The sequence below is a fragment of the Neoarius graeffei genome, chromosome 8, assembly GCF_027579695.1.
Source record: "Neoarius graeffei isolate fNeoGra1 chromosome 8, fNeoGra1.pri, whole genome shotgun sequence".
In the NCBI taxonomy this organism is placed as follows: domain Eukaryota; kingdom Metazoa; phylum Chordata; class Actinopteri; order Siluriformes; family Ariidae; genus Neoarius; species Neoarius graeffei.
The window spans coordinates 72926740-72944321 of record NC_083576.1 but is presented as its reverse complement, the minus strand read 5'-3'; the positions used below and the strand labels follow the sequence as shown (position 1 = coordinate 72944321).

Sequence of the window (17582 nt, the reverse complement as noted above, 5' to 3'; positions counted from 1 at the left end):
GCCATGGAAGTGCACTTGTATACCGAGGAGGAAGCCATTTGCATTACAGCCGTGAATGAGGATTCAAAATGGCGGCTCGGTTTTCCCTTTCGGGCGCTCTCGTTTTCTGTTAGAATTTGGTAAAGAAAAAAATAAATATATTATTTACCAGCTTAAGGTCGGTCCGTATGGTGAAATACCATGACCTCGGCCTTGAATACTGACCTCGGCCCAGAGGGCCTCGCTCAGTACTTTCAAGACCTCGGTCACGGTATTTCACGATACGGACCTCCCAGCTGGTAAATAACATATGTATATATTTTTGTGATAAATCCATATTATACTGAGCGCATTTCCCACATTAATCAATACAAAGTACCTGCATCTTTCAGTTCTTTTAAATCAAGACTGAATACTTTCTTCTTTGCCGCTGCCTTTTATTAAATCAAATTTGAGACTTTTAATTTGATTTATTTCAGCACGACCGCAATGCATGATGGGATATATTGCTTTGGTTAGTGACCATCGGTTGTACGCTACTTTTCGTGATGCATTGTGGGATACTTTCAGTGCACTATATAGGGTGTAAATAATCCTCACTAAGGTTTCGGACAGCACTACAGAATGGCGTCCGCACTATATAGTGCCCTATATAGTGAGTAGGGAGCGATTTCGGACACGGCATGACTGTAAAAAAAAACGCTTACAACTGAGACTCCTTCAACAAATATTAAATAAATGTCTGACAAAAAAGTTACCAAATCAAAGATTATAAATTTGCTCAACGTTTTAATCTGTTTATTATTATTATTATTATTATTATTATTATTATTATTTGTAGATGATATGGAGAATTCACCGTACAATTCCCGATGAATGAGCTGCTGTGTTAGAAACAATAGAATAGAAATAATCTGCATCTCCTGACCAATCAGATTCAAGCATGCAGCCATGCTGTGGCATAAAAAAAAAATTAATCAACAGTTTCTGACCAATCAAATTTGAGAATTCAACAGCACTGTGATCTTAACACTGCCATGCTTCTGCAACATAATGATCACCTTTACTGTCATTACCATTCCACTTCAAATTGTCTCTTGGTGGAAAATAATGTCAAACAAAACCCAATTTAGTTCCTGGTTGGGCTGGTTTTTGTTTGCCAATGTGCTGTGGAGAAAAGAAAGGGGAAAAAAAAACACATCAACAGACTTTGTGACATGTTTTGTACAGTGTTGAATAAAACATTTGTCTTTCTTTAAGGATTTGGGAAGTAGCGATCTCCGCAAAGATGTATATGTTGTAGCTCATATTTTTAGAATAGGTAAGAGCTGTTGTCCCAGACGAGTAATCTTTTTCTTAAAGTGACCTATCACAATGCCTTTTGAGTGACATGAAACCTCATGTAATATGCTGTGACAGTCCAAACGCACACTTCCTTTAAAAATCAGTATAATTCATTTGGACACGCATTCCATTGACTGTCAAGGTCTATAATGGCAAGTTTTGTGAAGTGAAACCATGTAGGCAAACTGATAAGCCACTTCAAGTTAAGTGTGACTGGTACACTGTCTTTTCTGTAAACGTTCCATCAGTGTGTGAGCAGCTAGCGTGTGATGACATGCATGACATGCGTCGATTTGTAACCTCATATCACTCAGTGGTATTGGTGTCTCTGTGGCGTCGCCAGTTTCCATTTGCATGCGTGTGTCATTTCACCGTGGACTACTGGTAAGTGCTTGTGTGAATATGTTACTGTTCGTCTGGTAAATCTTCGCACATTCAGTTCTGTCATAAATCCAGCAAACAGCTGACACGCACCATGATGTATCATGTCAGTCTGATGTTGAGACTTAGGACAGAACTTTGACTACATCTCAGCATTTGTGATGCTTTTGTAACCAGGTTCTGCTGTTCTGTGTTTGGGGTTTTTTTTTGGTTACGTTATTGTGAACCTGCTGCTCATGTGACCCTCAGGGCGAATGGTTGCTGGTGAGAAGAAGTCTGTGTGTAACACACAGTACAGACGCCCGTTTGGCTGCGCTGTGATCAACGTGTGCGATCTGCTGACAGCTGACTGCAAGGACGAGCACCTGCTCAAAGTTTACTCGTGAGTTCAACGTCTCTCCTTGGAATATACATCTCCGACCTAGCATTTTTAACAATAGACATTCCCAAAAAGTGGCTCAGAAATCTGGATGTCTGGATTTTGATCCTTAATGAATAAGCTAGAGTTGACTGTGGCAAGGAAAAACTCCCTGAGATGACATGAAGGAGAAATGTTGAAGAAACACGACTCAAAAAATCCTCAATTGGCCGACATTGGATAGTGGGATTATAAATCAGGTTTAGAAGGGTAAAATCAAACAGTACTAAGTGTGTTGAAAGGATGATTAGTATGAGCAGATTGTGAATAAATATCCTGGGATAAGCACACGAAAGTCTTTATGGCTACAACAGCAGTAACATCATCAAGGTGAGATGATCCATTAAAGCCAGGGTGAGACTTGATAAACAGTTTCGTCAGTGTAACTGATCAGCCAATGCATGCTCAGTGTCTGAGGTTTCCCTGTTTAGTTTTTCCCTGGAGCTACAAGGCTAATGTCGCTAACACGTACTTTTATCTCACCCATGACAATACTGACGTTGCCAACGTATGTGATCTACCGGTATGACACAAATTTTGTAATGCAGTATTTAAATTTTATTGTCATCATCATTACTTATAGCTTTCTGGTACAATTCCACATGTAAACTTTGAGAATTTGGCGATACAGAAGGTTTATTATATGCCACAAGCTACTTCTGGTAAAATCGTGCGTTCTGATTGGCTCCTTGGCAGGCAATATTTTCCCGTAATGCCTGTGGGCAATTACGGACTTTTTTTCCAAGGCGCCAGCTTTCAGTGTTGCAAAAAACAAACAAAAACAAAACAACAAAAAAAGATTAATTGGAAATCAAAATGGATTAAAAAATGGCCGAACCACAAAAGACAAACAAGTCATCAAGTTATTCAAGAAATGAGCAAAGAAACTGCTAACCGCTAACAGAAATTCAGTTTTGAAACCGTTAGCTGTTTATTCTGCATACATGACTCAACTACGTCACAAATACAACGTGACTGAAAGCAGTGTCATGCCTCATTATAATGACCGTCTATTTTAATCTTAGACATAAAAAGGCCAGATAATAAACTTCTTATTAACCTCGCTTGCTCGGTCTTTACGGGAAAATATCAGACTGAGGTCTTGACAGTACAGCGAGGTTCGTACAAAAAGACCTCAGTAAAGACTGAGCTCTCAATTAATAAGTAGTTAGTAATACTAAATTGTACTTTTAAAAAAACATAATACAGTGGCATGCAAAAGTTTGGGCACCCTTGTGAAAATGTCTGTTACTGTGAATAGTTAAGTGAGCAGAAGATGAACTGATCACCAAAAGGCATAAAGGTAAAGATGACACGTTTCTTTTCAGTGTTTTCTGCAAGATTTGTGTATTATTTTTGTTTTGTACAATTGAAGACTGAAAAAAGAAAAGGAACACCATGCAAAAGTTTGGGCACCCCAATTCATTTGAGTTCTCAGGTAACTTTTACCAAGGTTCCAGACCTTAATTAGCTTATTGAGCTGTGGCTTGTTCAAATTCTTCATTAGGAAAGGTCAGATGATGCAGATTTCAAAGCTGTATAAATTCTCTGACTCCTCAAACTTGTCCCTAAAATCAACAGCCATGGGCTCTTCTAAGCAACTCTCTCGCATTCTGAATAATAAAATAATTAATGCTCTCAAAGCAGGAGAAGGTTACAAGAACGTAGCAAAGTGTTTTCAGGTAGCTGTTTCCTTAGACTGTAATGTTATTAAGAAATGGCAGTGAACAGAAACAGTGGAGATCAAGGTGAGGTCTGGAAGATGAAGAAAACTTTCTGAAAGAACTGCTCGTTGGATTGCTAGAAAGGCAAATAAAAACCCCTGTTTGACTGCAAAAGACCTTCAGAAAGATTTAGCAGACCCTGGAGTGGTGGTGCACTGTTCTACTATGCAGCAACACCTGAACAAATATGACCTTCATGGGAGAGTCATCAGAAGAAAACCTTTCCTGCGTCCTAGCCACAAAATTCAGCATCTGAAGTTTGCAAATGAACATCTAAATAAGCCTGATGCATTTTGGAAACAAGTCCTGTGGACTGATGAAATCAAAATAGAACTTTTTGACCACAATGTGCAAAGGTATGTTTGGAGAAAAAAGGGGGCCAAATTCCAGGAAAAGAACACCTCTCCAACTCTGAAGCATGGGTGTGGATCGATCATGCTTTGGGGTTGTGTTGTGGCACAGGGCACATTTCATTGGTCGAGGGAAGCATGGATTCGAATAAATACCAGCAAACTGAAGCAAACATCACACCATCTGTAAAAAAGTTGAAGTTAAAAAGAGGACGGGTCCTACAATAAGACGATGATCCAAAACACACCTCAAAATCTACAATGGAATACCTCAAGAGGCACAAGCTGAAGGTTTTGCCCTGGCCCTCACAGTCCCCTGACCTAAACATCATTGAAAATCTGTGGATAGATCTCAAAAGAGCAGTGCATGCAAGACAGCCCAAGAAACTTGTAGAACTGGAAGCCTTTTGCAAGGACGAATGTGTGAAAATCCCCCAGGTAAGAACTGAAAGATTATTAGCTGGCTACAAAAAGTGTTTACAAGCTGTGATACTTGCCAAGGGGGGTGTTACTATGTACTAACCATGCAGGGTGCCCAAACTTTTGCTTCGGGCCCTTTTCCTTTTTTGTCATTTTGAAAATGTAAAAGATGAAAATTAAAAAAAAAATTAGTTTTTGCTTAAAATATAAAGGGAATGAGTCACCTTTAACTTAATGCCTTTTGGAGATCATTTCATCTTCAACTTGCTTAACTGTTCACAGTAACAGCAATTTTGACCAGGGGTGCCCAAACTTTTGCACACCACTGTATATATGTATGTGTGTGTATAAAGACTTCCATGATGTATGATAGCCTTGTAACACCATTTGAATTGAAGGGAAATGTGACTTTTCAACCCTTTTGAACCACTTTAATTGCAATCACTGTTTTTTCTGGTTTGGGAAATGGAACCTGTTGTTCCTTAACCGAATGTGTACTTTTTCCGGCTGTTAGTGCGGACCTGTAGTTATTAGCGACTCAACACTTGTATTTATTTGGTCATTCAGAAGCATGTCACCCAAGTTTGTGTTTCTGTGTGTGCCTGTGAGTGATGATATGACATTTATGCAGGTGCAATACTGAAAGCGAGTGGTATCAAATCCATGACAACATTATTCGGAAGGTCAGCTCCCGATACAGCCAGGTCAGCTCCGGCACAGGTCAGTCCTGTCTATATTTTATTTCTATTCCTGAGTACTATGCATTTTCTTCTATCCATCTGTTCATCCATATATCCATCCATACATTCATTCATACATATTCATTCACTCATTTATACATATACATACACACACATACATTCATTCATACATATAAATTCATTCATTCATTCATACATATTCATTAATTCATTCATTCATACATACATACATTCATACTGTATGCATATACTGTACATACAGTCATCCATCCATCCATATATACATACATACATACAACCCCGATTCCAAAAAAGTTGGGACAAAGTACAAATTGTAAATAAAAACGGAATGCAATAATTTACAGATCTCAAAAACTGATATTGTATTCACAATAGAACATAGACAACATATCAAATGTCAAAAGTGAGACATTTTGAAATTTCATGCCAAATATTGGCTCATTTGAAATTTCTTGACAGCAACACATCTCAAAAAAGTTGGGACAGAGGCAATAAGAGGCTGGAAAAGTTAAAGGTACAAAAAAGGAACAGCTGGAGGACAAAATTGCAACTTATTAGGTCAATTGGCAATAGGTCATTAACATGACTGGGTATAAAAAGAGCATCTTGGAGTGGCAGCGGCTCTCAGAAGTAAAGATGGGAAGAGGATCACCAATCCCCCAAATTCTGTGCCGACAAATAGTGGAGCAATATCAGAAAGGAGTTCGACAGTGTAAAATTGCAAAGAGTTTGAACATATCATCATCTACAGTGCATAATATCATCAAAAGATTCAGAGAATCTGGAAGAATCTCTGTGCGTAAGGGTCAAGGCCGGAAAACCATACTGGGTGCCCGTGATCTTCGGGCCCTTAGACGGCACTGCATCACATACAGGCATGCTTCTGTATTGGAAATCACAAAATGGGCTCAGGAATATTTCCAGAGAACATTATCTGTGAACACAATTCACCGTGCCATCCGCCGTTGCCAGCTAAAACTCTATAGTTCAAAGAAGAAGCCGTATCTAAACATGATCCAGAAGCGCAGACGTCTTTTCTGGGCCAAGGCTCATTTAAAATGGACTGTGGCAAAGTGGAAAACTGTTCTGTGGTCAGACGAATCAAAATTTGAAGTTCTTTATGGAAATCAGGGACGCCGTGCCATTCGGACTAAAGAGGAGAAGGACGACCCAAGTTGTTATCGGCGCTCAGTTCAGAAGCCTGCATCTCTGATGGTATGGGGTTGCATTAGTGCATGTGGCATGGGCAGCTTACACATCTGGAAAGACACCATCAATGCTGAAAGGTATATCCAGGTTCTAGAGCAACATATGCTCCCATCCAGACAACGTCTCTTTCAGGGAAGACCTTGTATTTTCCAACATGACAATGCTAAACCACATACTGCATCAATTACAGCATCATGGCTGCGTAGAAGAAGGGTCCGGGTCCTGAACTGGCCAGCCTGCAGTCCAGATCTTTCACCCATAGAAAACATTTGGCGCATCATAAAACAGAAGATACGACAAAAAAGACCTAAGACAGTTGAGCAACTAGAATCCTACATTAGACAAGAATGGGTTAACATTCCTATCCCTAAACTTGAGCAACTTGTCTCCTCAGTCCCCAGACGTTTACAGACTGTTGTAAAGAGAAAAGGGGATGTCTCACAGTGGTAAACATGGCCTTGTCCCAACTTTTTTGAGATGTGTTGTTGTCATGAAATTTAAAATCACCTAATTTTTCTCTTTAAATGATACATTTTCTCAGTTTAAACATTTGATATGTCATCTATGTTCTATTCTGAATAAAATTTGGAATTTTGAAACCTCCACATCATTGCATTCCGTTTTTATTCACAATTTTTACTTTTTTGGAATCGGGGTTGTACATACATACATACATACACACACTCATCCATACATTCATCCATCCATACATCTGTCCATACATTCATTCATATACATATACATATATACACACACATATATACGTGCGTACGTACACACCTACATATACATACATTCATCCATACATCCATACATACACTCATCCATACATACACTCATCCATACATACATGCATACATACATAATTATACGTACAGTCATACATACATACATACATACACTCATACATACATACATACATAACATACATATACATATTCATCCATCCATCCATCCATCCACCCATCCATCCATCCATCCATCCATCCATCCATCCATCCATCCGTACATACATACATATACTCATCCATCCATACATATACATACATTCATCCATCCATATGTCCATCCATCCATCCATCCATACATACATACATACATACATAATGGCAATTTATGGTAAAACTCTCTATGAGAATTAAACCGAATGTGAAAGCTTGCACTTAATCAGCTGCATAATGAAGCTGTTTTACTTCAACAAATATCCTCTGTAGCGAGTAGAAATCCCAAGCAACACTTTGTTCTGTGGTTTCTCACTGTTTAGGAGCTTTTACTGTATATTACTGTACTTTACATTAATGACCATGTAACGTAATTTTAATGTAAATCAAGACAGCAGTGAAGAAATAAATGAGAAAAATATTCACAGTGAACAAGGCTATGTGGGAAGAGTGCTGTAATCCTTTCAGCTTATTCTGCCAGACTGGAGCTCAGTGACTCCACATTAACTGATTAACGAGCAATTCATTCGCCCAAAAATTCAATTATGCTAAATGGAGCTTTTCTAACTGTCGTCCATTAAACGCCAATTATCGGTCCTGTGTATGTTGTCTATCAATACACGCTCGAAGAGCCTATCGACCAGTGACAGTAAGCACATTGCTTTGGCTTTTCTTCTTTATCTGTCCTTTGGGGGAGCTTATCAAGATAGGGACATCTGCTGTCATTCTGTTAATATTAGTACTGATCTTTTTAACAACATTAAAAGTTTATCAACCTGAACTTAAGAACCCATTTTGTACAATATCCAAGGCAAATGTTATTTGTCATTCTGAGACTTTGTGAATGCGTTGGCCTGCTCTTTCAGCTGTTAAGTTCTTCCTAATTAAGTCATGGCCAGTTTTCACCCACATGACAACAGCTACCAGCCAGGGACGGCAAAGGCTATCACGTGCTTCCTCCGAGGCATGTGATGTAAGCCGACCACGTTTTTTTTGGACTGCTGCTCATGCAATGTCAGGACACATATTCGGAGGAAGGCGCTATCCGCCCACCTCCGCGCACACGTGCTCACAGTCACTGTAATTGACAGGGGAGAGAGAGTTTGTCACCCCTCCCTCCCTGAGATCACGGGCCAATTTTGCTTTCTTGAGCACGGCCAAGGATGGCTGTGGAACCATCGGGATTCGAACTTGTGATCCACCCGCTCGCAATCCACTAACTCAAAACCATGTAGCTTATAAATAACATCAATTTGGACTGAATTTTCAGGAATAAAAACCTGTTCGGCTTCAATAAATTGCTAGATTTTATTGTGCACCTTAAAGCTTAATATGTAGACAGATGTATTCATTACAAAACTATGTTGAGGGGGTCAGCAGTTTTTTTGTTGTTGTTGTTTTGGGGGGGCAAAGAAGGTCCTGGGTTTGAGCCCAGCGACCGACAGGGCCCTTTCTGTGCGGAGTCTGCATGTTCTCCCCGTGTCCGCATGGGTTTCCTCCGGGTGCTCCGGTTTCCCCCATAGTCCAAAGACATGCAGGTTAGGCTAACTGGTGACTCTAAATTGACCGTAGGTGTGAATGTGAGTGTGAATGGTTGTCTGTGTCTATGTGTCAGCCCTGTGATGATCTGGCGACTTGTCCTCTCGCCCATAGTCAGCTGGGATAGGCTCCAGCTTGCCTGTGACCCTGCACAGGATAAGCGGCTACAGATAATATCCATCCATTATCTGTAGCCGCTTATCCTGTTCAACAGGGTCGCAGGCAAGCTGGAGCCTACCGTATATCAGCTGACGATGGGTGAGAGGCAGGATACACCCTGGACAAGTCACTCGGTCATCGCAGGACTGACACATAGAGACAAACACCCAGAGGAAACCCACGCAGACACGGGGAGAACATGCAAACTCCACACAGAAAGGCCCTTGTCGGCCGCTGGGCTCGAACCCAGGACCTTCTTGCTGTGAGGCGACAGTGCTAACCACTACACCACCGTGCTGCCGCGCTACAGATTATAGATGGATACAAAAACAGCAACTAATTGCGAGTTAGCCAGCTCAGAGCCTTGGTCTTACAACTATGCCTGTCTGGCTCAAATTTTAAGAAATAATAACATAAAAACGTATGATACACAGAAATCAGAAATTTTATATCAAAACACGTTACAATTGATTTAAAGGTGACATATTATACCCCTTTTCTACAGGTTGACACAGTTCCCTGAGGTCTTAATGAAATGTCTGTGACATGTGGTGGTCAAAATACCACAAGGATAAAGCACCACAGCTCCCTCCTCACCCTGTCTAAACAACCTTGTTCAAAACGGCTGATTTGAGCGCCTGTTCCTTTAAATGATATTGAGCCATTGCTCAGTCCACCCCCCTCTTCTACTGACCAATCAGGTAGCATTGTCCTCATGAATATTCATTTTCAAAGGCAAGCCGTAAGTGGAGATACTCAGATCAGGGGGTGGGATTATTCAAATGATCTACCCTTGTGACATAGAAAGAGGAGACATAGAGTGCTGAGCGTAAATGAGTGCACCCCCTTTGAAAAGTAACATTTTAAACAATATCTCAATGAACACAAACAATTTCCAAAATCTTGACAAGACAAAGTTTAATATAACATCTGTTTAACTTATAACGGGAAAGTAAGGCTAATAATATAAACTTAGATTACACATTTTTCAGTTTTACTCAAATTAGGGTGGTGCAAAAATGAGTACACCCCACGACAAAAACTACTACATCTAGTACTTTGTATGGCCTCCATGATTTTTAATGACAGGACCAAGTCTTCTAGGCATGGAATGAACAAGTTGGCGACATTTTGCAACATCAATCTTTTTCCTTTCTTCAACAATGACCTCTTTTAGTGACTGGATGCTGGATGGAGAGTGATGCTCAACTTGTCTCTTCAGAATTTCCCATAGGTGTTCGATTGGGTTCAGATCAGGAGACATACTTGGCCACTGAATCACTTTCACCCTGTTCTTCAGAAATCCAACAGTGGCCTTAGACATGTGTTTACGATCATTGTCATGTTGGAAAAGTGCACGACGACCAAGGGCACGGAGTGATGGTAGCATCTTCTCTTTCAGTATAGAGCAATACATCTGTGAATTCATGATGCCATCAATGAAATGCAGCTCCCCGACACTAGCAGCTCCACAGAAGGACACTGCCACCACCATGTTTCACTGTAGGCACCATGCAGTTTTCTTTGTATTCCTCACCTTTGCAGTTTTGAAGCCATCAGTTCCAAAAACATTTATCTTGATCTCATCACTCCAGAGTATAGAGTCCCAGTAGTCTTCATCTTTGTCAGCATGGGCCCTGGCAAACTCTAGGCAGGCTGTTTTGTGCCTGGGCTTTAGGAGAGGCTTCTTTCATGGACGGCATCCATGCGTGCCATTCCTCTGCAGTGTACGCCGTATTGTGTCACGGGAAATAGTCACCCCAGTTTGGCTTTCTACTGCTTTAGATAACTGCAGTGAACTTGCATGCCGATTTTCTTCAACCCTTCTCATCAGAAGACGCTCCTGTCGAGGTGTTAATTTCCGTGGACGACCTGGACGTCTCTGTGTGATGGTTGCAGTTCCAGCTTTCTTAAATTTTTGCACCACTTTTGCTACAGTACTCTGACTGATAAGTAAAGCTTTGCTGATCTTCTTGTAGCCTTCACCTTTGTGGTGTAAAGAAATTATTTTCTTTGGGGAATTCTGAAGAGACAAGTTGAGCATCACTCTCCATCCAGCATCCAGTCACTAAAACAGGTCATTGTTGAAAAATGGAAAAAGATTGATGTTGCAAAATGTCGCCAACTTGTTCATTCCATGCCTAGAAGACTTGGTGCTGTCGTTAAAAATCATGGAGGCCATACAAAGTACTAGATGTAGTAGTTTTTGTTGTGGGGTGTACTCATTTTTGCACCACCCTAATTTGAGTAAAACTGAAAAATGTGTAATCTAAGTTTATATTATTAACCTTACTTTCACGTTATAAGTTAAACAGATGTTATATTAAACTTTGCCTTGTCAACATTTTGGAAATTGTTTGTGTTCATTGAGATATTGTTTAAAATGTTACTTTTCAAAGGGGGTGTACTCATTTACGCTGAGCACTGTATCTGATTGGCTTGTCGAAGCTCATGTTTCCTGAAACAGGCAGAACAAAAGAAACTGTCTGGGCGTCTTATTTCAGAGTTTGTAGGTCGGTAGGCTCCAGATTCCTGAATGTATGTGCACAAGCACTGAAAAAGTTAGTTTTTTGTAACATGCCACCTTTAACACTTCTTAATTCTTAATCTCTTTTGTTGCTACATTTCTTGCTATTTTAGAAAAAAAAATTAGCATCAAAGACAATTTTTGTGGGAGCAGAAAAAAAATTGGTAACATATACTATTTACTTGGGAATAGTATAATTAGTGATTTCAGTGTGTAAGATGAGGGCGGCACGGTGGTGTAGTGGTTAGCGCTGTCGCCTCACAGCAAGAAGGTCCTGGGTTCGAGCCTCGTGGCCGGCGAGGGCCTTTCTGTGCGGAGTTTGCATGTTCTCCCCGTGTCCGCGGGGGTTTGCTCCGGTTTCCCCGGCAGTCCAAAGACATGCAGGTTAGGTTAACTGGTGACTCTAAATTGACCGTAGGTGTGAATGTGAGTGTGAATGGTTATTTGTCTCTGTGTGTCAGCCCTGTGATGACCTGGCGACTTGTCCAGGGTGTACCCCGCCTTTCGCCCGTAGTTAGCTGGGATAGGCTCCAACTTGCCAGAACAGGATAAGCGGCTACAGATAATGGCTGGATGGATGTGTAAGATGATAAATGTGATATCTTAGAAAGTAACATAGAGTTTCAGTGTAAGCCGCATTGCCTGTGGTTGTGTTTTAGGGCAGAGGCAGTGTAGTGTCTTACATAAGAATGTCTCACTGTACTGCTAATCTGACTAATATCATGCATATGAATGGCTTTGTGTTGCTGAGTGACCGTATGAGATGTGCTTTTGCAATGCTATGAAATAAAAAGTGGCCACAATTAGGCTTTGTGCTCGGAGACAAAGATTTGTAGACATACAGTGGATAAGGTTTCTGTTTTATGTAATTTAGCTGTTTAGCAGTAGCTAGATGGATGGCTGATGGATGTTTATTGGAGAATGATGAAAGGGTATAACACAAGCATGTAAGGAAAATGTTTCGCAGATAAAAGTCACACCAAATGGCAAAATGGCTGAAAGATATGTACTTGTCATGAAATTTTCATCTGCATGAAATTGTTCTACATTAAGCCTTGCAATTTGATTTTAGGTTATTCCTTGAGGCTTTAGTGTCTAAATCTCATGCTTAAATGTCAAAATTATCATCATTTGTAATGACTACAGACGAAGGATTACGCTGCTGCTGATTATTAATAATCGGAAATGTCTATGTGTTTATAGAAATGATTAGGCACTATGCAGATTAGCTACAATAGTGCAGTATTTTAATTTATTTCATTTTTTTGGATGTGCTCACTTCTGGTTCTTCCTGAGCATGGTTTCTATTTGCTGTTTTAAACTGCCGAAGCACCAACCACACTCTGGTTTTGAGCATATCAGATTAGAGGTATTGTGTTGTAACTGATCATATTATGCCTGTATTTGTTCTGGTTCCTGCAGGACTTGCAGTTTCACTGCAGTTGCTGCACGGAGACCTGGAGCAGATTCAGAAGGAATACATGCGTCTCTTCACACGCAACGTCTCCATCACGAGGCGACTTGGCTTCTCTGAGATCATCATGCCAGGTGAGAGCAAAGCTTTCTGGAAGCATCATGTGAACAGCATTATTTTTTCCTGATTTTAGTTTAAATTCAGATGTCATTAAATATTTTGCTGTAACTCAGTGCAGGGCTCTGAGCAGATCTAGTATATTATTGTTTCCATTGTGTCTGGTTCATTTCTGTTCTGTTTTAAATGAGAAGTGGATTTATGTACAGTTTGAAGGCACTAGATAGTGGTCAGGGAACAGTGACACTATGCTGTAACAGCAGAACAATAAGCAATTATTGGACGAGGCTGAACAAAATATCATGATTTTTTAGTGGTGAGCAAGCAGTAATATTTCCGATGCCGAAGGCAGAGGCAAATAATTGCTTGCAAGACACGAAACAAATCACAATATTTTGTGAAAACTGAGTTCTTATCAGGGGCGGCACGGTGGTGTAGTGGTTAGCGCTGTCGCCTCACAGCAAGAAGGTCCGGGTTCGAGCCCCGTGGCCGGCGAGGGCCTTTCTGTGTGGAGTTTGCATGTTCTCCCCGTGTCCGCGTGGGTTTCCTCCGGGTGCTCCGGTTTCCCCCACAGTCCAAAGACATGCAGGTTAGGTTAACTGGTGACTCTAAATTGACCGTAGGTGTGAATGGTTGTCTGTGTCTATGTGTCGGCCCTGTGATGACCTGGCGACTTGTCCAGGGTGTACCCCGCCTTTCGCCCGTAGTCAGCTGGGATAGGCTCCAGCTTGCCTGCAACCCTGTAGAAGGATAAAGCGGCTAGAGATAATGAGATGAGATGAGATGAGTTCTTATCATTCAAATAATTTTTTTTTTTTTTGAAATACTGATTATAAAGTTCGCATGACAAATCAAACGGTAACAAAGCTATCATGGGGAAGCCATAACCTAATGGTTAGAGAAGCAAATTTGGGACTAAAAGGTTGCCAGTTTGATTCCCTAGACTAGCAGGAATGTCTGAAGTGTCCGTTGTGCGTAGTTGTCGATGTTGATTTTAAAAGTAACGAAGTAAATTACATCAGGTACTTAAGTATGAGTGAAAAATACTGGGTAACCAGTGTGTGTAACTAGCTACTGGTATAACCAGGTGGGGTTTACATTAGACCGTATCAGCGGATCATCAGATTAACGTTTTTAAAACGATTAGTATGCACACAGCAACGCCAATACACGATTCGCGTGCACACAGCAACACCAATACACGGATACGCTCGGCTCCGCAGGCATCCTGCGCTCCAAATCACTCCGCCCTGAACAGTGAGTGCCCTCTGGAGGGTGCGCACTCCGGCCCTGCGCAGCTCACAGAGGACGCGAGTATAGCGCACGAGCAGTGATTCGGGACTGAGCCGCTGTGTGTGTGATCCCAGTGCATATCACTTACCACTTGCAAGTGGAAGGATGGCAAGCCTAAAGACAATCATAACTACACAATGGGCAGTATTTGCATCAGTATTTGCAGTATTTTCATACTTTTATACTCTTTAATGAAAGGTGATACAAAGCGGAAGTCCGCGCCGTTTTTCAGTAGTCGCGTCACATGACCAACGCCAGCGAATCAGGAAGGTGGATGTCACAGTGACGTTGTCCAATGACGACGCCAGCTAGAGCTCAGCACAGCGTATCCACGTATTCTCAATGTTTACACAGCACCGGATCAGACACGATCTGGATTGAATACGTGGACCCTGGCGGATTCCCGTTTCCCGGCGTTTCCAGGCGTTTTAATGTAAACGGACAGTGCATCCGCGAAGAAAACGAGACAGATACGGTCTAATGTAAACTTGGCCCCAGTCGGATACTCCTAATAATAACTAAAAGCTTCTGTGTGGCTAATAGATAATGCAGAGGAGGCGAAGAGTCAATCTGTCAGCATTTATTCTGGAAAACAATGAATGACAGGGCTACTCGAAAAGTTGAGTGTTTATCTGAGTAGCCATTTGGCTGGGTGCTAACTGGTGTATTATGTTGCAGGGATGCCAGTATTCTTTCCCCTGTCTCTGTGTGTTGATACAAGATACAAGTTGACAAAGGCTGAACAAAATATCATGATTTTTTTAGTGGTGAGCAAGCAGTAATATTCCCGATGCCGAAGGCAGAGGCAAATAATTGCTTGCGAGACATGAAACAAATCACAATATTTTGTGAAAACTGAGTTCTTATCATTCAAATAATTTTTTTTGAAATACTGATTATAAAGTTCGCACGACAAATCAAACGGTAACAAAGCTATCATGGGGAAGCCATGACCTAATGGTTAGAGAAGCAAATTTGGGACTAAAAGGTTGCCAGTTTGATTCCCTAGACTAGCAGGAATGTCTGAAGTGCCCTTGAGCAAGGCACCTAACCCCCAACCGCTCCCCAGGCTGCTCTGGGTATGTTGTATGTCCCTCTGGATAACAGCATCTGCTAAATGCCATTAATGTAATGTAATATCAGATGCAATCACTATTTTATTTACATCTCACAGAACTCAAAAGTCTAAAAGTGTGAAGTTAACTGTGCATGCGTAGACCATTATTTGTAGGCAGTTATTTGCAGTTTCATCTCATCTCATCTCATCTCATCTCATCTCATCTCATCTCAAAATGTATAGTATTGTCCTCTAAACGGGGAGGGAGAGTAGAATCAAAACTGAATGTAAAAATAGATGATAAAACAATAGAACAGGTTACAGAAGTGAAATTTGATTGATAGCAGAATGTCATGGACGAGTCATGTAAATGAAATGGTGAAGAAAATGGGTAGAGGAATGGCTACAATTAGATATTGTAGAAAATATTTACCAGGATGCTTTGTTAAGCAATTAATGCAGGCTGTGGTTCTATCTCAGATGGACTATTGTACTGTAATATGGTCAAACACATCAGAAAATAACCTTCAAAGGCTACAGGTTGCGCAAAACAAAGCTGCACGTATAGTGCTCAATTGTTCTTTCAGAACAAGAGTGTCTGATATGTTAAAAACATTGAATTGGTTACCAGTTAAAGATAGGTTATATCACACTCTTCTTAGTTTTGTAAGAAATGTAATTATGACAAAGCGTCCTATTACTTTGTTTAAATCCTTGATGTTTTCTAGTAATATACATACATACTTTACAAGACATTCAGTACAGAGAAGATTTTTGTTGCCTGCGTATAGAACAGGGGCTGGGCAGAGAACACTGCATTATAGAGGAATGTTAGCGTGGAATTCTTTACCCTGTTTTTTGGTTAATAAAGTAAATGAGAAAGCTTTTAAAATTAAATTAAAACTGTATTTGTTTACTCAAAATATATGATTATTTTCTGTTCCTCTATAAATAGGATATGTGGTACGATGACTAATTGATGGGACCAACATATTTGAAACAAATTTATTTCCTCTTTTGTTTTTGTTTTTATTTTATGTTTTTGTTTGTACAGTCTGTAAAAATGCATGTCTATGTTAAAAAAAAAATTTAAGGAATTGTAAGTTTGACCACAGGGAGAACAGCACCCTTCTGTGAAGGGGAAGCTGACGTGGATCAATATAAATAAATAAATAATAATTAAAAAAATCATCTCATTATCTCTAGCCGCTTTATCCTGTTCTACAGGGTTGCAGGCAAGCTGGAGCCTATCCCAGCTGACTACGGGCGAAAGGCGGGGTACACCCTGGACAAGTCGCCAGGTCATCACAGGGCTGACACATAGACACAGACAACCATTCACACTCACATTCACACCTACGGTCAATTTAGAGTCACCAGTTAACCTAACCTGCATGTCTTTGGACTGTGGGGGAAACCAGAGCACCTGGAGGAAACCCACGCGGACACGGAGAGAACATGCAAACTCCACAGAGAAAGGCCCTCGCCGGCCACGGGGCTCGAACCCAGACCTTCTTGCTGTGAGGCGACAACGCTAACCACTACACCATCGTGCCACGCGACCAGAAAAATGTCTTGACTATATTTTCTATTCATTTTACAACTTATGGTGGTAAATAAAAGTGTGACTTTTCATGGAAAACACAAAATTGTCTGGGTGACCCCAAACTTTTGAACGGTAGTGTATGCGGATCCAGGATTTTTTTTTGGGTGTTTTCCCAATGTAACTCAAAAACTAGTGAAAGGATTTGGATGAAATTTGGTGTACAGCTTTAGTATTATCCTAGGTTCAAGTGATTTGATTTTGATGTTGATAACATGTGGCTTGGCCATCGTATGCACTCTACCAAGTACCCTTCCAGTTACAATTTGCTTTTGCAAATCCTTGTATAAATACAGACTTCTTATAAAGCTTCTCATGAGTCTTGTGCATATGAACGATAAAAGATCTATCTATTGTCTATTGAATGTCGCCATAATAGCATTTT

The 17582-nt window shown here is 40.7% G+C and overlaps 1 protein-coding gene across 1 annotated transcript in view; it reads left to right on the top strand.

Annotated features, from left to right (window-relative positions):
- The window catches only part of dock4 (dedicator of cytokinesis 4), a 214840-nt gene that overhangs the window by 54701 nt on the left and 142557 nt on the right, over positions 1-17582 (top strand). The window contains exons 9-12 of the mRNA XM_060926739.1: positions 1240-1300; positions 1954-2086; positions 5248-5336; positions 13136-13261. Coding sequence (XP_060782722.1) covers positions 1240-1300; positions 1954-2086; positions 5248-5336; positions 13136-13261 — 409 coding nt within the window. The remainder of the gene's footprint in view (positions 1-1239; positions 1301-1953; positions 2087-5247; positions 5337-13135; positions 13262-17582) is intronic.